This window comes from Alosa alosa, chromosome 2 (genome assembly GCF_017589495.1).
Source record: "Alosa alosa isolate M-15738 ecotype Scorff River chromosome 2, AALO_Geno_1.1, whole genome shotgun sequence".
NCBI classification, from domain to species: Eukaryota; Metazoa; Chordata; class Actinopteri; order Clupeiformes; family Clupeidae; genus Alosa; species Alosa alosa.
In genome coordinates, this window is record NC_063190.1 from 29,421,011 (window position 1) to 29,440,871 (window position 19,861).

The 19,861-nt window shown below is 40.6% G+C and overlaps 1 protein-coding gene across 1 annotated transcript; it reads left to right on the plus strand.

The window, feature by feature from the left end:
- Positions 1 to 1,275: 1,275 nt before the first annotated feature.
- On the plus strand, positions 1,276 to 18,163 carry pygma (phosphorylase, glycogen, muscle A). Its single transcript, XM_048237648.1, has 20 exons — positions 1,276 to 1,616; positions 5,658 to 5,759; positions 5,861 to 5,939; positions 6,089 to 6,192; positions 6,278 to 6,409; positions 6,538 to 6,649; positions 7,811 to 7,893; positions 8,034 to 8,177; positions 10,138 to 10,230; positions 10,403 to 10,549; positions 10,744 to 10,907; positions 11,117 to 11,231; positions 11,316 to 11,417; positions 11,531 to 11,678; positions 11,837 to 11,895; positions 13,393 to 13,534; positions 13,892 to 14,099; positions 16,386 to 16,520; positions 17,195 to 17,261; positions 17,387 to 18,163. The coding sequence occupies exons 1-20, from the start codon at positions 1,374 to 1,376 to the stop codon at positions 17,534 to 17,536; spliced, it is 2,529 nt and encodes an 842-aa protein (XP_048093605.1). The 5' UTR covers positions 1,276 to 1,373; the 3' UTR covers positions 17,537 to 18,163.
- Positions 18,164 to 19,861: the final 1,698 nt, after the last annotated feature.

Consider the following 19,861-nt stretch of genomic DNA (forward strand, 5'->3'; position numbering starts at 1 on the left):
ATTGCAGCTCTGAATACAGTATGCAGGCACTAGGCAGTGAATGAGCCATTCAATCATACATTTAGTCATTTATTGATCTTAAAATTCCAGTCCTGCCGTTGTTGACTTGATTATCAACATCACATAAACTGACGAATCAGAAAACATCAGGTTAGTTTTAACCTATACAACAAATTAGATTTAGTGTCACCCTTTTCTTAAGATACAATGCTGAAAAAAAAAAACAAATCAACATGTAAAACTGACTGTCTTCTGAAACCCAATCTGAAGATGTAGGCTACACCCTTTATTATTTCTGTATTTCTTCCTGTAGGCCTATCTATCTTTCCCCCAAAATAGCAATAGCCTACGAGTTATATATTGTTCCTATATCCATGTCAGCTATCCAGGTCTACATATTTGGTTGAAAATATGTTGTTTGAGTGTCCATGTTCATTTCTTTACTTGTGACTGATGTGCTGTGCGGCTAGGGTTGATTGCCCCTCACTGACATTCACAGAGCATGGCTCTAAAATATCATGGCCTTTCAGATGGGTCAAGTGTAAAAGGTCCAGCTTCCATAGATGTGTTGGGCATATGACCCTGGCTGGCCTATCATATGGATTCTGAGAGCTAAAATCTCATTGACTGTACACTTCCTGTAACATGATTTTTTTACATATTCATTGATTATTTTCATTTATTTTAACTGTAGGGGTAGGCTAGAGCACTTACTTCCACCTGTGCCATATTCCAACGAAGGAGGGGAAGCAAAACTGAATTCGTGCATAAGACCCGTGATCCACTCCAAAAGGGTTCTTTGTTGGCCCATGCTACACCTTTCCACGTTTCCAACTTTCATGAACATCGGGCCGGTACTTTTGCGTAATCCTACATAGGCTACAATCAGACAAACCGGAACCATTGACGACGGAGGTATATAGGCTTAATTCAAATGAAAAATCTAACATGAATAAAAGTGAGCAAATTCACATTTTTAAAACCACCTGTCAAAAAATCTATCAAACATGTTATCCTGTCTATCATTGATCATTCTTAAAGAGCAGAAATATTGTTAAATCAACATTTTTCTAAAAATGTTTTTTGATTTTTATTGTGTCCGTTTCGTTTGTAGCCTATGTTAGAGAGAGAGAAAATGTAGGTTATTTAATTATAGCACTTTAGTCCACATTTTTATTGTTGCAATATTACAACTACGATTGGCTGCCTTTTTCCTACCCCGCCTTCTTCTTAATATTAATGAAGTCGGTAGACTAATAAAGTCAACTGTCTTGACAGTGTCGGTTGGGTACCAACTAGCTTCAGTAGGCTACAGTTGAGGTGTCCTGATCTCTGTGTTTGCCTGTGGTCCGTGTTTACATTAGCCTTCCAAGATGTCGAAACCGCTGTCAGATCACGACCGGAAAAAGCAGATTTCGGTGCGTGGCCTCGCTGGAGTTGAGAACGTCACAGACCTCAAAACCAACTTCAACCGCCACCTTCACTTCACGCTGGTCAAAGACAGAATTGTTGCCACAAAGCGGGACTATTATTTTGCTCTCGCCAACACCGTGCGCGATCATCTGGTTGGCAGATGGATCAGAACCCAGCAGCACTATTACGAGAAAGACCCCAAAGTAAGTCATCAATTAAGAAAGAGTATTTAATTCCTGAAATCATGTCAGAAAAGAAGAGTTTGACTAAGAATTGTAGTGGTGGACAATCTATTACCCCCATTATTGTGGACTTCACAGTGCTCCATGTAGTAAAGTGAAATGTTCATAACATCAATTTGTATACATATATTCTAGCTTTAGAAATCCAGAAATTGATGTCTGGTAGGCTAACTGCAGATGAAAGCTGGCCTCTGAAATGCCACAAGCCTGCCTATGACCCATGCCCTTTTCATATATCCCTCCAGACTTGTGAAGCATGACTTATTTATAAATGCATTGCTTAAAGTGAACACTTCCTAGATATAGTTCTTGAGAACAAAGCAACTACTTTTAAACAATCTCAAGATGTTGGTCCCATGACCATTTTCCCAAATTTCCTATGATCCAATCCAATGCAGTAGGCCTATACAACCACTGTATCTTAGGGTTTAGCCTCAACCATTCAGAAGTCATGTGTCGACTTTATTTGTGGGAATAGCATTTTGAGTCAGTGTGCAACTGTAATCGAGGGGCCTGGAACTATGCCAAAGATCCTCTAGGAAGAAGGTTATGACCCTCAAAAAAAGGTCATGGTTGAAAACTATACTCGTATCAAGGTTGAGCAGTCATTTACCATGAAACAGATGTCAGGTCATCAGACTTAACTGCAATGTCAGCTGTATTCAGCCATTTGGAACAAGGAACCTGCCTGTATGTTTTTAGCATTTCACCCAAAGATCACATACAGCACGAATGATCAAAATCTGTGGTTAAGCCAAGGCTATTTTTTTAGCACATCAACTTAATATTTACTTCCTCAAATAGCAAATATTTCCTGTAGATCCTGTAGATGTACATCAGAATCCCTCTGAGCTTTTCATCTTCTTGGACATTGAAAATCCAAGCATGGCTTGTACTAAATAGCTTTGTTGATTTCAATGTGATACAGTTACCAACATAGTATAGTTTACCAGCTGTGTTAGTTTACTCAGCTGGTTCACTAATATGCTACATAGCAAAGTTTCAAACAGCATTTGGTAAGGCCTTGCAGATGACATGCACAAGATGACAGATAAATAGTTACTGAATGCTTGTCACAGTGTGCTGCCATATATGATATTTATATAATATATGTGCTGCACACAGAGATTTTTTATTTCCTTGCATGAGTAAGCTGTTCTACAATGTCATAAATGATAATTAGCACAATCGCCGTAAGTCATAAAACCATGAAATCTCTCATGGAAAATGTACTTTTTGGCAAAAAATTGGTCTTGAACATTTTAGATTTCATATCTCATATATCATAATTTATCATGTGCATCATTTCATAGTCACTGCAGAGTTCTAATCATCGTCTATGTAACCTTTGTGAGTGACCCCCAGTGGGGTTATTTTTACTCCAGTCAAAATGCCACTGTTATGTAATACCTCTGACCTTCCTCTCCCCCTCTCTCTCTCTGTTCCTGCAGTCTCAAACACCGACGTCGAGAAAACTCGAAATGTCAAAGATTCACGTCTCGGGCTCCCTCTGTCTGAAGAGACTTATAATAGACACCATTGCTAAGCCTAGATATTCCCTTGACAGTCATTGCATGTGGCTGTAGACTGGGAGTTCAGGAGCGTGGTCCTCCCTCCCGTGAGCTGGTCCACTCACCCGAGCCCTCGGGATGAATTCCCTTGAGGCTGATAATGTAGCAAGTAGACAGACACAGAGATGGCCTTGTGTTTGAGACGGGGAGCGATATCATTGAAAATGATTGTGGCCTTCTGTCTGTCACAGGGGGGTGTTTTTGTCTCTAATAAAGTAATAAATCAGATGTAGGAGCAGGAAGTGTGAGCTGGCAGGATATTACAGGGTTGCTATCCCATGGCATACAAACAAACTCCTCACAGTCAATTTCTTGTGTCCCTGAGGGACTTTCTCTTTTTACTTTCACAATAAGAAACATGCTCAGATATGTTTGCAGTACACATATACTGTGCACCATTGGTATACTGACTTTGCACTCATTCACTCCTCAGCACTCATGACCCCACACACACACACACACACACACCACACACACACCTACAAGACTTTTAGCACTTTTTACATCCCTCTCCCTATGCTACAGACCTTTTTTATTTATTTTCTTATTTCATCACACGTCAAAACACACACACACACACACACACACACACACACACACACACACACCAGAAGAGTACTCCTAAGAGCCCAAAAGATAAAAGATTCTGAAGGACTTTTCTCATCCTAACAATGGATTATTCCTACCGCTGAAATCAAGAAGACGCCTATGTAGTCACAAAGCCAGAACTGAGAGACTCAGGAGAAGTTTTTATCCCCAGGCCATCCGAACTCTGAACTCACACTATACTGACTTTGCACACATTCACTCCTCAGCACTCTCAAACATTTCCCAACTCTGAACTTACACTATACTGACTTTGCACTCATTCACTCCTCAGCACTCATGACCCCCCCCCCCACATACACACACACACCCACACACACCTACAAGACTTTTAGCACTTTTACATCCCTCTCCCTATGCTACAGACCTTTTTTATTTATTTTCTTATTTCATCACACGCCAAAACACACACACACACACACACACACACACACACACATCTGACTTTCTCCAACTTTTTGCACACTTTTTTTTATTTATTTTTTTGATTTCTCCTCCATCTACCCATGTCCTTGATTGCCTAGCCTTTCTGCCCCCCCCCCCCCCCCCCACCCCCATCCCCAACACACACACTTACATCATCACTGTCATCACTTCACATACATACAGCACACTGCTTGCTACAGTAAGCCTCCTCTACATACTTGCTGCACACTGCCCCCCCCCCCACATACACAGCACATTGTCTTCAGGATCTTCTCCAACACACATCCTCTACATACTTACAGCACACTGCCCCCACCTACCCACACACACACACATACACACAGTCACTGCTACACTCCCCTCCCACCACACACATCTTCACTGTCATCACTCACATACATTACATACAGTACTCTGCTTGCAATAGTAAGTCCCTTGTCCCTGCCCCCTACATACATACACAGCACATTATTTCATCAGGAAGCTTCTCCAACACACATCCCCAAACATACTTACAGCACACTGCCCCCCAATACACAGCACATTGTCTCATGAGGAAGCTTCTCCAACACACATATTGCACACTGCCCTCTCCCCACATACACAGCACACTATCCCATCTCCCCTGTCATCCCCCCAACACACACACCAAGACCCCTTGCAGTTGGGTTAGCCCCTTGAGCCGTGGATCTGCCCAAGGTTTCTTCCTTGGTAAGGGAGTTTTTCCTTGCCCCTGTTGCTCTTGGGTGCTCCTTGTTGGTGCCCCCCACCCAATCCCAATCCTCCCCCCACCTTTTTATGCAGCCCTTGCCACTTAATCTACTAAACCCCTCTTCTACTGCACTTTTTACCCCGCCCCCCCCATTAATGCACAAATAGGCTGACACCAGACATAATTTCACTGCATTTCTTACTTCCAGTAACTATATGCATGTGACAATAAACTTCCTTGTATCCTTGTATCCTTGTATATAATATAAATAGATAAATCCTATATGCAATTTATCATGTTTTTCAGGAAACTAATGTAGAAATATCCTCAATAGGTAATTGTTTTTATTCTAAAGTTAGCTGCTTTGTAGTTATCACTAAAAATAACTGGACCAAGACAGGCACGTGCAAACCTATTTACACTAATACAATACATAATTTTGAATTTATGTCGTAAACAGAGTTAGTTATCACTAAATGTAATTCATATCTGAGGATATGAAATAAGCTAAAATGTCCACATGGTTCAGTTGAATTACCTAATTAGGAAACTCAATGCCTGACAGTTACTTTTGCATGTTGCACAGTGCACACAGGGGGGGGGGGGGGTGGACTGCTGATGTTGTGTGGTAGTGATGGTGTGTGAGGCCTCATGAAATTCTTTCTCCTCTTTCCTCATCCCCATTAGCGTGTCTACTACATCTCCCTGGAGTTCTACATGGGCCGCACACTGCAGAACACCATGGTGAACCTTGCACTGGAGAATGCTTGTGATGAGGCCATGTACCAGGTGAGCATCCCCAATATGTCTCCTGTCGTCAAATGATGTAACAGTGGCCACTGGCCAGGGGGTAGAGGGCTTTCATGAGAACTCTGAAATTGTTTTTACAGCTTGGTTTGGAGATGGAGGAGCTGCAGGAATTGGAGGAGGATGCTGGTCTTGGAAACGGTGGCTTGGGTAGACTGGCAGGTAAGTTGAGTTCTTTATGCAAAGCAAAGGGGTGAGAAGTGTAAACTGATAATTGCTGTTTACAGTAGTTCATTTTGGTTACCCTATTTTACACACAAGAGTGTGAGTGCTTCCACTGATGTGGTTTTTACTGCCTCGTCTATTTTCAGCTTGCTTCCTTGACTCCATGGCGTCCCTGGGTTTGGCTGCTTATGGCTATGGTATCCGTTATGAGTTTGGAATTTTCAACCAGAAAATTCATAATGGCTGGCAGGTAAGTTGTGATCGACTTTCTACAACGTGCCGTTTTGTACTGCTGGTTTGAACCATGATTGGCTCATCCATCCCATAACTGATAGGTTGAGGAGGCCGATGACTGGCTTCGTTATGGCAACCCTTGGGAGAAAGCTCGTCCAGAATACATGAGGCCTGTGCACTTCTTTGGCAGGACAGAGCACACCCCTGATGGTGTGAAATGGGTCGACACCCAGGTGAAGTCACGAAAGCATGAACATGGCATCCTCATTATAAATGCACATTTACAGAATGACTGTTGAAGGGCATGTGGGAGTGTAGTAATAAGAGGATTAAGACCCGTTCTCTTCTGCCCTACTGACAGGTGGTGTTGGCCTTGCCATACGACACCCCTGTACCAGGATACAGGAACAATATTGTGAACACCATGCGTCTCTGGTCTGCCAAGGCTCCCTGTGATTTCAACCTGAAAGACTGTGAGTTAATATCTATGCAGACATGTTATTTAAACAAACACATGTGTTAATCCCAGATTTCTGTGACTGGCATGTATTTTCTGTGTCAGATCAATGTGTGTGTGTGTGTGTGCACACACATGTGAATGTCTCTTATTCATTTTGAATTTAAACTAACTTCATTTTCTTAATATTTGTGCTATGCTGTCCCATAGCTGATCCTAAGGATGCTGATCCATATTCATTTCTGAGCCCAGCATAACCCAGCTTTGTGGGGCATGCGGTTGGCTGCATGTGTAAGCCGGCTGAAAGTGTGGAGTGTGCTGTGTTGTTCTGCTTCAGCGCATGTTGAGAGGACAATAAGGTACCTTGCAATATTCATCTCAGTAGTAAGACCTCTCAAACGGCCAGTCAGAATAGAGCTGCCTGTCTGACTCTCACAGGTTGGAAACTAATCAAATTGCTAAATGGGTGGCTTACAAACTAGAATTGACTTCAGAGTTGTTGATATACCTCTGAACATTCTGAAATATGTGATTTAAGGAGTTTTGGCTGTTTGGTGAAGAATAAAGAGCTCCCCAGAAAGGCAGTGTGTAATGTTTATGAAGGGGAGGATGAGAGAGTCATGACAGCTCTATCTGTCTGGATGTGCTAATATTCCCTTTCTGTCGGCACTCTTAGAGCAGCAGTTGTGTCCTGATGAGGCTAGACCTAGGTTAATCAGATTATTATTATTATTTAAAGTGAACATGACTGGTATGGTTATGGATAACAATGTAATGCATTATTAAAATTAGTGTTGTTAAATTATTATTATTATTATTATTATTATTATTATTATTATTGTACTGGACTGGACTCTGCATATAGTTAATTTCACTGCTTTTTAGTGAGATTACTGCATGGCATCTTCAATTGCATATTTCAGGGTCCATGAATCACACATTATGCAAACGGATAGGCCACACAACACCCGACCCGGCTTGGTTGTTGATCATCCACTGTGGGAAATCCCTTACATATAGCTCAATAATTCTGTCATAGCCTGTCCAGTGTATTTCTGAAATGTTTAGTGCATGAAAAGGGGGCTTGCAGATAATCCATACAGTATATATACTGTATATTTATGGTCTATTGTGCTGTAAACTGACATGTGATATTGTTTGCTTTTGTATTGAATAGTCAATGTTGGTGGTTACATTCAGGCTGTGTTGGACAGAAATGTGGCAGAGAATATCTCCCGTGTCCTGTACCCAAATGACAACGTAAGACTTGTCATGCTTGCACACACACTCTCTCTCTCTCTCTCTCTCTCTCTCTCTCTCTCTCTCTCTCTCTCTCTATACACAGACAAGATGTCGTTGTAGCATTTTAAATAATGTCACACATGTCTGTCCTGTTCCAGTTCTTTGAAGGGAAGGAGCTGCGTCTGAAGCAGGAGTATTTTGTGGTGTCTGCCACCCTGCAGGACATTATTCGCCGTTTCAAGACCTCCAAGTTTGGCTCTAGGGATATTGTGCGCACTGACTTCGCTGAGCTGCCTAAAAAGGTAAGATTACTCACTCACCATTTGCCTGAAGAAGACCCAGCAGGGTCGAAACGTTGCCTTTGTTCATTAAATATGGGAGTCTAAAGCAGTGTTCCGGACATTATATATTTTTTTATTTTTTTCACAAGATTACTCACTGACCGTAGTAGTAGCAACTTTCTCTGCCCTGGTGTTTTTGAAATAGATGACAATCACAGCTATTGTTATGTGTGTCTGTGTGTGTGTGTAATATATGTATTTGTGCATACATGCATTTAAATGTCCTTTGTTACCATGTAGAACCATTGTTCTGTCATGTGTTCTGTCATTCATGTAAACAAAGTTACATAATAAACCATTTAGGTAACACTTTATAATAACTAAACACAATTCATCATTTATTAAGCCTTTGTTACTTATTAGTTAATGGTTTGTTCATCATTAGTAATTTCTAATTTATCATCAGTAAAACATTTGTTCACACAGTTATAAATAGTTTGTTCATAGTAAATAAGCCTATATCTTAAATATGTTTATACATTATTGTTAATACTTAATAAATGATGCAATATGTTTTTGATTAAGTAATATTTCCATTATTTAACAGTTGTTACATACACATGCACTAATGATTAGTTAGGGTGAGGATACGTATTTTATAAACCACTTCCTAATACTATAATTATAATTAACTCAGGAGTTACAAGTGGTTAGTTAATGATATTTTGTGAGCTCATCTAAAGTGAGGATTTTTATGCCTTTGTAACACATTTACAAATGAGTTATAAAGTTTACACTTGCATTTATTCATTTAGCCGACACTTTCACCCAAAGCGACTTACACATGTCAATGAAATTAAAGGGCAAGGCCACATTGGTGGACGCCGGGGTTTGAACCCCCAACTTTATGGGTTGCTGCATGTTAACCCAGCTCCCTATCCACTACATTACCTCTGCCCGGTGGTATTACAACAGTCAATTCAAAAATATAATATAGATATGTGTGTTTACTATGAACAAACCATTTTTAACTGTGTGTAAACATGATTTACAGATGAGAATTAATGTAGGAATAATTCTTTACAAATGAAGAATACAGCATTTAATAATAGTTTACAGATGTTTAATAACAGTGTGTAGTAGAAGAACAGAAAGTCGTTATAGTGGTTTCTATCTGGGCCAAGGTAGTGTAGTGGATAAGGAGCTGGACTAGCATGCAGTAGCCTGAAAAGTTGGGGGTTTGATTCCCGGCTTTCACTGTTATGTCAATGGCCTTCAATTTAATTGACATGTGTACGTCGCTTGTCTGCTAAATGAATGAATGTGAATGTAATCTTTACAACTCATTTGAAAATGTGTTGCAAGGCATGTGTATATTGCATAATTTATTAAGTATTAACAATAATTCATAAACATATTTTAGATATAGGCTTATTTACTATGAACAAACCATTTATAACTGTGTGTACAAACACTTTATGTATGAGAATTACCATAGGAACAATGCTTTACAAATGATGAACAAAGCATTTTGTAATAGTTTGCAACTAGTTTATAATAAGAAAATGATTTCATTATAAGTGGTTGTTTCATTACTTATTAAGTATAAATCATGTACTTACAAACATATTTTTTGGATAGGCTTATTTACTATGAACAAACCATTTATAATTGTGTGAACAAATGCTTTACTGATGATAAATTATGTATGAACGAGAAATTACTAATGATGAACAAACCATTAACTAATAAGTAACAAAGGCTTAATAAATGATGAATTGTGTGTAGTTATTATAAAGTGTTACCACAATGTATTATGTGGATGGATGGCTGACCAATGAGCTTCATTAGTTGGCTCCCACTCATCAGCCTAAGAGACAGTAGCGAGCTGTGCATATTTGTTGAAGTCGACTGAGCACCAAACTCTGCTCTGAGTCTGTGCTGCACTCTCTCATGCTCTCCTGTGCCTCTCCATGTGCAGGTGGCCATCCAGCTGAACGATACTCACCCAGCCCTCGCCATCCCCGAGCTGATAAGGGTGTTGGTGGATGAGGAGAAGTTGTCCTGGGAGAAGGTGAGAACTGCTTAAGACTTGTAGCACAGTGTTAGACCTGATTTATGATGAGAACTTTTGGAGGTACCTCCAGCTGTAGTATTATTTTGATGTTTGATGTTTGATGTTAAATTTGGTTCTGTGTGTGTGTGTGTGTGTGTGTGTGTGTGTGTGTGTATGTTTATTTGGTCAGGCCTGGGAGATCTGTGTGAAAACATGTGCCTACACTAATCATACAGTCCTGCCCGAGGCCCTGGAGCGCTGGCCCATTGATCTGTTCCAACACCTGCTGCCTCGCCACCTTGAGATCGTCTATGAGATCAACAGGCGCCATATGGAGGTGAGTCTGTGTTACTGCACACAGCCAAAACAAAGAGGAGAACATGGTGTAGTGTAAGACTTCACATATAATTTACAGTAGTTTCTTATATATGGCCTATAAGTCCAGAATGTGAAATAGGCCCATATTTCTAGAGCTTTAAGAGCAGTCAACAGCAGTTGAAATGATTCCAACATTTCCATTGTACTCTTCAGCGCGTTGCAGCCAAGTTCCCTGGTGACGTTGAGCGCCTGAGGCGTATGTCTCTGATTGAGGAAGGAGGTCAGAAGAGAGTAAATATGGCTCACTTGTGTATCGTCGGGTCCCATGCAGTCAATGGAGTGGCCCGCATTCACTCTGACATCATCAAAGCATCTGTGTATGTGCAAACACACACACACACACACAGACACACACACACACACACACAAATAAATGCACACACACACACCATTACACCCATTATATCATTACACACACACACACCATTAAAAAGTACCAAGTTCAGCACCCAACCCTAGTCATGAGGACACTGATGATGGTGGAGAAAAGTCTTTAATGTTGGTAATGTTGGTGCCATCTGCTCAGGTTTAAGGACTTCTATGAGATGGATCCCAAAAAGTTCCAGAACAAGACCAATGGCATCACTCCCCGCCGCTGGCTGGTCATGTGTAACCCTTCTCTTGCGGAAGTCATTGCAGAGGTGAGGGTCTCATTTTTAAAATAATGTTTATTTTTGTTGGAGGAAATGCTGTATAGTAATATTTGTTTGGTTTGTGAACGTCAGAGAATTGGAGAGGAATACATCCGTGATCTTGACCAGTTGAGAAAACTTGAGAAATTTATCAATGATGAGGCATTCATCCGTGACGTTGCCAAAGTCAAACAGGTAAAGGTCCTCAGGAATTCTCATGTTCTCAGGTGAGTTTGGATGTAATTACCAGTCAGTAAGTTCTAGTAAATAGATTAATAAAGCACCACACCTCTTTGTCACCCTCGTAGGAGAACAAGATGAAGTTTGCCGCACACCTCGAGGAGCACTACAAGGTGAAGATCAATCCTAACTCCATGTTTGACATCCAAGTCAAGAGAATCCACGAGTACAAGAGACAGCTGTTGAACTGCCTGCACATCATTACCTTCTACAACCGTGAGCAATCCATTCATCTTCATCTAACCAAGCATTGAGTGTTTAGTCTGATGCTAATGATTAATGAACAGCCTTGATTATTGATTGATTATTACTGATCTCTAATGATTAATGAACAGCCTTGATTATTGATTGATTATTACTGATATCCTCCAAAGGTATCAAGAAAGAGCCCAATAAGCAATGGACACCCAGAACTATCATGATCGGCGGAAAGGTGCTCTACCTAACTTTTGCTTGTTTCACAGGAGTAGACTGACAAAATAGATAGTCGTGAAATGGAATGAATTGAAACATTCATGTGAAAAATAATTTTGAAAAGACACTTTGCCTTTAGCTCTCAGCATATTGTAATTTTATGTGACATTGCAGTTGAATTCTAGTAATTTACCAGCCTTTTGCTAGATTTATTTTCTTGAACTTCAGTTGTATAAAAAAGTATAAAAAATAATACTTATTGTGTGATGAAAAAACTGCCACCATAATTGAACAAAAAAATAGATGGAGAGTCTCTCAATAGTTTAGATAGAAAAACTCCTGTTTTGTCTTGTTTTTGTTAAGCACATTTTGACATATTAGTGAGATATAAGTTTTTTATATTAGTTACATTTAACAAAACATACAACACACTCCGCATTTATTGGCACCCCTGGTAAACTTGAGTGAAAAGAATTAGCAAAAGAATGAACTGTTGACAATTTTCCTTGGTCTTACAATGAAAACAATGAGGAAAAATCCAACCTTGAAGGGAAGCAACTTTGTTGTGAGAAACAAAGATATCTAATAAAGAAATACATACACACTGTATGTATGACATATGCCATCGCGAGTGTATTCAATTGTCAGTTAACGTAAACCGTTTATGTTACTTAGTAACGAGATAGAACTTATTATATAGTCTGAGTGCTACGATACGCTTGCCATTTGCCGCTGGCCAATGCGATCCCCACCTAAAGCAGGGGGTTTGAGGCCATTCCTCTGTACAAAATCTCTCCAGATCGTTCCTAGGTCCTCACTTGTGCATTTTTCTCTTTGCCGCTGTTTTTCTATGGAGTTCAGAGAGACTGAAATGGCCATGGCAGAAACTTCATTTTGTAAACCATGTTTGTGTTGATTTGGACATGTGTTTCACCCACTTATATTTTTCTTTATCTTGGAGTTGAGGTTCCAATGACCTTTGGAATAACAGCCCCACAATATCACAGACCCTCCACCATCTCATTAGGCTGTATATAGTCATTTTCATTTCATCTGACAGTAGAACACAATTCAGGCAATGTCCCTGTAGCATTCAAGATTCAATAACTCCAATAATTTACATGTGTAATTAAATGACAGAAAAGGCTTTTTCCTGGCATGCCTTGTAAATAATCTATTAGCACAGAGGTTACATTTCTTGAATTTCCCCTGGGGATCAATAAAGTATCTATCTATCTATCTATCTATTTGCACTGAGCATGGAGGTAATTTCTTCTCATTGTGAGATTAAGATAAATACCACACGGTTATATTTTATACCAGCTTTTTTAGCCAACTTTACTAGGGGTGCCAATAAATATTTTATTTTTTATTTATCCTTTATTATACCTTGTGAGTCCCATTGAGATCTTACATCTCTTTTTCAAGGGAGCCCTGGGAGACCTGGAGGGTGTCCCACTACACCTGAACACGTGCTATAGTGTCTAACCAGTTCTATTTTCTTTGCTTGTGTCAGGCTGCACCTGGCTACCACACCGCTAAGATGATCATCCGTCTCATCACTGCTATTGGTGAGATAGTCAATCATGACCCTGTTGTGGGCGACCGCCTGAAGGTCATCTTCCTGGAGAACTACAGAGTCACTCTTGCTGAGAAAGGTACATGGCTCTGTTATTTATTTATTTATTTTTTTAAATTGTGCTATATAAATAAACTTGACTATGACTATGACTATGTTATTTATTGTCAAGAAGGTTATGTTTTCACCCTTATGTGTTATGGTCATGGTATTTGCCGCTTTTCTCCAAAGCAACTTACAGTATATGAACACTACATAGTTAAAAATAATAGTTTCAAATATTGCCTGTTTGTTTGTTTGTTTGTTTGTTAGCATGGGCCAAGAAAGAACCCATGAAGTTCTATGGAGCGGATCTGACTCACAGAGCACCTGCATGAGTAACGTTGTGAGCGAAAGAGCACCTTCAAAATTGTTCACTGTTCTCCTTTCCCTCCAGCCGTTCCTGCCGCCGACCTCTCAGAGCAGATCTCCACTGCGGGCACAGAGGCATCTGGCACCGGCAACATGAAGTTCATGCTGAACGGTGCCCTCACCATTGGCACTATGGATGGCGCCAACGTAGAGATGGCAGAGGAGGCTGGCATGGACAACATCTTCATCTTTGGCATGAGAGTTGACGAAGTGGAAGCGATGGACAAGACGGGGTGAGTTGGAAATACAGAAGCCCATATGCTACAGAGAACGCAGTACACCTGCGCGTTATTCACTAGAACATTCCATCTGTTAAATATACATTATTATTCCACTGCTTGGTTGAATTTCCCATTGTCCTACGTAATTTAGAACGACCATTAACCGTATGTTATTTGCACACCTATGAAGTAGATCCATTTTGTTGGACGTATCACACTTGTATATTAATTAGCCGAACTCGTTATGAAGTTTAAATGAACTGTCACGTTGCATCCGAGCTGTAAAATGCAGACGTTCAGAACAAAGTAACATGTTCCGTGCATTAACTTCTGTGAACAGACCACCGTGTCGTCCATTATCCCTTACTTACACGGCTCTTCATAGTGCTGCAGAATGCTCCGTTCACTTGAATGGGCCTTCCCAATGTTCAGTGGTCTGATATTTCTCTATAACAGACCGTTGCTATGTACTGTATAACAGACCGCTGTCAAGGAAAATGGGTTTTGTGCTTCTAATTCACGTCTTTCATATCATTCCACAAGTACTGGAACTTCATTCAAAAGTGAAAGCAGACGGTTGATCAGCTGTGTTCTAAAGAACGTTTGATTCAAGTTCATTGTGTGTTGTTGCAACTATTTGTTTCTCAGCAAAAGCCACGATGAAATGGTAACAAATAGGCTATAGTCTATGTAGGCTAAAGAGTCATATAGTGGGGAGTTTATTGTTTAGTTTTGGCAAGTAGCCCTGTTATAAGCGGGAGAATGTATAGAACGCCGGTCATTATCGGGAAATAGGTCCCTTCAGGGCGGAACAAGACCCCTCCACTGCGCGCCGGAGTCCGGTTCGCCCTGTCGGGACCTATTTCCCGATAATGACCGGCGTTCTATACATTATCCCTTACATATGCAACAACTTGCCACTTTTTAAGTTATTGTTAGTATATATATAAGCGTCGCTATGTTCTTTAAATCAATTTTCATGACATGGTCTGGGTGAGACAACTCCACAAAAATGTATATAAAAAAAGGTTTACAGATTGACATCACCACCAACTATTTCAGCTAAAGTCACAAATTAGCACCCTTTCATCAGTGACTTCTATGCTGTTGGTGGTCGTGCCTTTTCAGTAGTTAGATTAGCCTATAGATTTCAAAACTAGATGTACCGCAAAGTGGGTCACAATATGATCACCGCTCAGTCCTGCACATTCTCTCCATAAAAAATTAAATCACGCTTTTCAATTTGTGTCCATCTCCTACTCTTGCAACTTTTGTGTATGTAAATGAGTGTGTGCATAGTGTGTGTTTGTTTTTGTGTATATGTGTGCTTCTGTGTGTGTGTGTAATCGCTTGTGAGTGTGTGTGTGTGTGTGTGTGGGGGGGGGTAATGGTGTGTGTGTGTGTGTTTATCTGTATTTGTGTGTGTGCCTGCTTGCCTGCATTTGTGTGTGTGTCTCTGTGTGTGCACATGCATGCCTGTGTGTGTTTATGTGTGAATGTATGTGTGTGTGTGTGTGTGTGTGCGCGCGCGTGTGTGGCCTGTGTGTGTATGTGTGTGTGTGCGATTGTGTAGCTGATATGGCCCCCCATGAACGGAATTCCACGAAACTTGGCGTGCATTCAGGGGGTCATAATGATCTTACATTTCAACATTTTGTACAGTTTTGAACCTGTCAGCCAAAGATACTTGCGATCACAACGCCTTGTTTTTTTCCTTTTCATTTTTAACTAGGTGGCGCTATACCTCAAATAAGTAGATTTGGGATGGGTTGACATGGCCCCTTGAGAGACCAACAAACTAAAAAAAGTTGGTCATCCTAGGCCCCATGGTTCTCAAGATATACACAGAAAACTGTGTCCGGCCTGCTGTGTCGAAAACTGTGTCGGGGGGCCTGGTGCGGTAGGTGGGCGACGGATCAAAACGAAAATCAATGGTTCTGTTTCATCCTTGTGGGGCTACATGCCCACCAAGTTTCATGCAGCCCGGTCTTTCAGTGTCCTGGGAATCATTGACACAAAACGACTGAAGAAAAAATAAATAAATAAATAAATAAATAAAATCCGAAAGAAAAAAAACGAAACACTAAACCTATATGACCGCTGCTTTGTTTGCGCGGTGGTCAGAATTACTAGCTGCTGGTTTAAATGAGTGTTCCTGCAGCTCCCACAGCAGTAGTGCTGCCATCTGGTGGTCACATTTCGTATTGCCTTGAATCAGCAATAACACTGAAGGTACAGTAGATGGGCTTTCATGAAGAAATTGATTAGCTGCTAAAGTGTCGTTATTGTTCCATACAGTTACAATGCCTATGACTACTACAACCGCCTCCCAGAACTGAAACAAGCCATTGACCAGATCGCCGGTGGTTTCTTCAGCCCCAAGCAGCCTGATCTCTTCAAGGACATTGTCACCCTACTGATGCACAATGACAGGTACTGAGCCAAACAAACTGGACGCATTGTAACCTACAGTACTCAGAATCTGTGGGTATGATTTCAAGTACTTTTAAATACACACACACACACACACACACACACACACACACACATATACAAATGCACACATGTTCAACCCACTGCCCTAGCCCTGTACACACACCTGATTACGTTTATGGATGATTTATTTTGCATCCAGTTAAATTAATTAATCCAATGATCCAGTAGATAGACAGAAACATTTTTACACATTGTAACCTAACTCACAATCCTGGGATCTGATTTTAAGGGTGCACACACATGCACACACACACAAGATTACCTTAATAGATGATTCCCTTTGCCAATTGTATCCAGTTAGATTACCCAGTATAATTTAGTTTAATATGTGCATTTTCCACTGTACATGTGATGTGAAGCTTTTTTATTCACCATATATATTGGTTCACTATTGGTGAAACCCTAAGGCGTGTTCAATCACTGTGTGTTTTTTTGTTTTTTAGGTGTGCTTGTATGCTGGGCATACTGTATACAACTTTCTTACTCTCTATTTAAATACTACTGGGCTGTTGTGACAAGTAAATTTCCCAGCTGTGGGATCAATAAAGCCTTATCTTATCTTATCTTATCTTATCAGTATCTGATCAGTCCCATGTTTATTTACTGCACAGATTTAAGGTGTTTGCTGACTATGAAGACTACATCAAATGTCAGGAAAAAGTCAGTGCTCTCTACAAGGTTAGTGTGAGATTGTATTCCTCTCTCTCTCTCTCTCTCTCTCTCTTTCTCTCTGTCTCTCTCTCTCTGTCTGTATATTTTAATTTCTCATGTTTTTTTGCTGTCCCTACCATGACTCTCTGTAGAACTCCAAGGAATGGACCAAGAAGGCGATCTATAACATCGCTGGCAGTGGCAAGTTCTCCAGTGACCGCACCATTGCCCAGTATGCCCGTGAGATCTGGGGCATGGAGCCCACGTTGGAAAAGATCGCGGCTCCAGATGACCCTAAGTAAATGCCTTGCTCTCAAGAGTCTCCTGTCAAGCACAGCATGTTGGAATTGTGAGGAGATTTACATTGAACATCTGAGAGAAAAACGGTGTTAATGAAGTTTTTGGAGGAAGTGTCTTAAGTTCTGAATGAAAGCCTACACTGCTGTATCTTCTGCTATTGTCAAGTATACAGCCACACACTTACGCTTTAGACTCACCCTCAGCCCAGACATGCTAGAAGCTATATGTCCAATAGTAACAGAGCCACCAAGAAAAATGGATACATTTCACCATCTTTCCAGTTTATGATGAACAATAAATAACATCACAAAAGCAAGACAGTCTGGTGTTACTCATGGTATTCGATCCTTAATGAAGTCACATAGTCAGGTGGGTAGACCACTGTCTTGTATGTACCCTTTTGAAGAGTGTGTCTTACTCTGATCAGTTTACCCCGTATGAACGAGATGTTTTTGTATGAATGTATTGTAATCTGTTTTTTTGGAAGCTTGGGAACCTTGTTTGAACACAGGCATTACTCTCACCAGGGTCAGAAACACCTAAAAACTTATGCTCAACTGAAGTGTTGTTTATTTTTCAAGAAACGTGTATTAAACTACTGTAAACAAATAAAATAATAAACAAAGGTATTGTGATGTCCATTGCAATGCTATTGAAAGCCATGCAAAATCATATGAACCTAATTTAAATGGTAAGCAAAGTGGAAAGTATAACTAAAAGCTCATTTAATAACTAGGCAAAAAGCAATTGGCTAATAACAATAATACGTTTATTTTATATAGCGCCTTTCTCAAACCCAAGGTCTGTGCATCACTAACAGAGGAAGGGTCAGAAGCGGGCAATGTTGCGGAGGTGAAAGAAGGCAGTCTTAGTGCTAATTTAACCCCCCTATGCACACTCATGGCTAATTTAACACACTATGCACACACTCATTTCCATACACAAAAGTTGCAAGAGTGGGGATGGAAACAAATTGACAAGCGTGATTTATTTTTGCGGAGAGAATGTACAGGACTGAGCGGCGGTCATGTTTTGTACCGTTTGCGGTACATCTAGCTTTTGCCAGAGGTTGTACATGGTCTGCACAATAGATAGAATTATAGGGAAACAATGGTGAAAATCTTGTAGTCAAAATCTCTACTTCAACCTGGATTCGAACCTCTTGGACAAAGTGACAAGTAACTGTCATATGCTGCACACCGTACCATCAGCGTCAACACCGCCACAGAGCTGAGGCATACAAGAGTGAATAGAGGGTTACCAGCTATAGAGGATACAACTGTTTCATCTGTACATCTGATTTAGACGTGTTTAAAAGTTTCAAAGCAGTCATTGATTTACAAGGTCAGCCTGTGTGAACCAATGGGTCAACGTTATAACCCAGGAATAAAAAAAACAGATAATTCACAGATAAAACGTATTAAATGTAGTCCATCATAAAGTCTCTGTTATTTGCAGGTGTGCCGGTCCACGAGCTACTATACATCATTAACTACCTTGGTCCTGACTACTGAAGTCTGAAAACGATCATGGTTTAAACTTACAAAGTACTGTTAGTATGACGGTTTTGGAGAAACAGTCATAATTTTGATGTTGGTTAGCTGAACGATGCATCATACCATGTTAGTAAAATGCTAACCTCCGTAGTTTTCACAGGTAACACACCACAGGTCTGGCAAGGAGGCCATCGACACCCTTTTCCAGTTTTCCAAAAACCTAGAAACCAATCACAATGGTAGATTCAGCATGGACTGATGGCGACAGCATTAAACAGATATGAATGTGTATTTTCCTTGGAATTGAGTAAGCAACTGTATTCAAAACCTTTGTTCACAAGAAATATTTGATTTCTGCACTTTGAAACAATTTGGTAAGAGTTTAATGCAACAATTTAAGTTTAATTTTCACTGCTGGTGAATGAAGGCTTTCCAGACCGACCCTCAATCTTAATTGACATTAACCAGGCTAATTTGTTTCCATCCAACGAACAACACGTCTACTCAAATATCCTGACACATGACACACATGTCACCTACACACATTAACCTGAACAGACCCTGTGAGATAAGCGTTCAGCCCACTATCTGCATTACAGTACTATGGTTGTAAAACATTGTGGATAGCCTTTTTAACGGGTCACCTGTCTCTTGTGCTGGTTAGAGAGCACAGTCTGTCTGTTCTGGATCCTTGCCCCTTGTGCGTGACAAATGCAAAATCCCCCCCGAGTGTCTGCAAGGCTGTGAGGCTGTCTCCAGGGCTGGGCACGGCGCAGACAGCCTGAGTGCCATGCTTTGCCACCTGGCTGCAGGCCATCACCTTTGACTCAT

Coding starts and splice junctions, on each gene's coding strand:
- pygma (XM_048237648.1), top strand. CDS start 1,374: ATGTCGAAACCGCTGTCAGATCACGACCGGAAAAAGCAGATTTCGGTG. Junction 6,193..6,277: donor AAATTCATAATGGCTGGCAG/GTAAGTTGTGAT, acceptor CATAACTGATAG/GTTGAGGAGGCCGATGACTG. Junction 8,178..10,137: donor TCGCTGAGCTGCCTAAAAAG/GTAAGATTACTC, acceptor CTCCATGTGCAG/GTGGCCATCCAGCTGAACGA.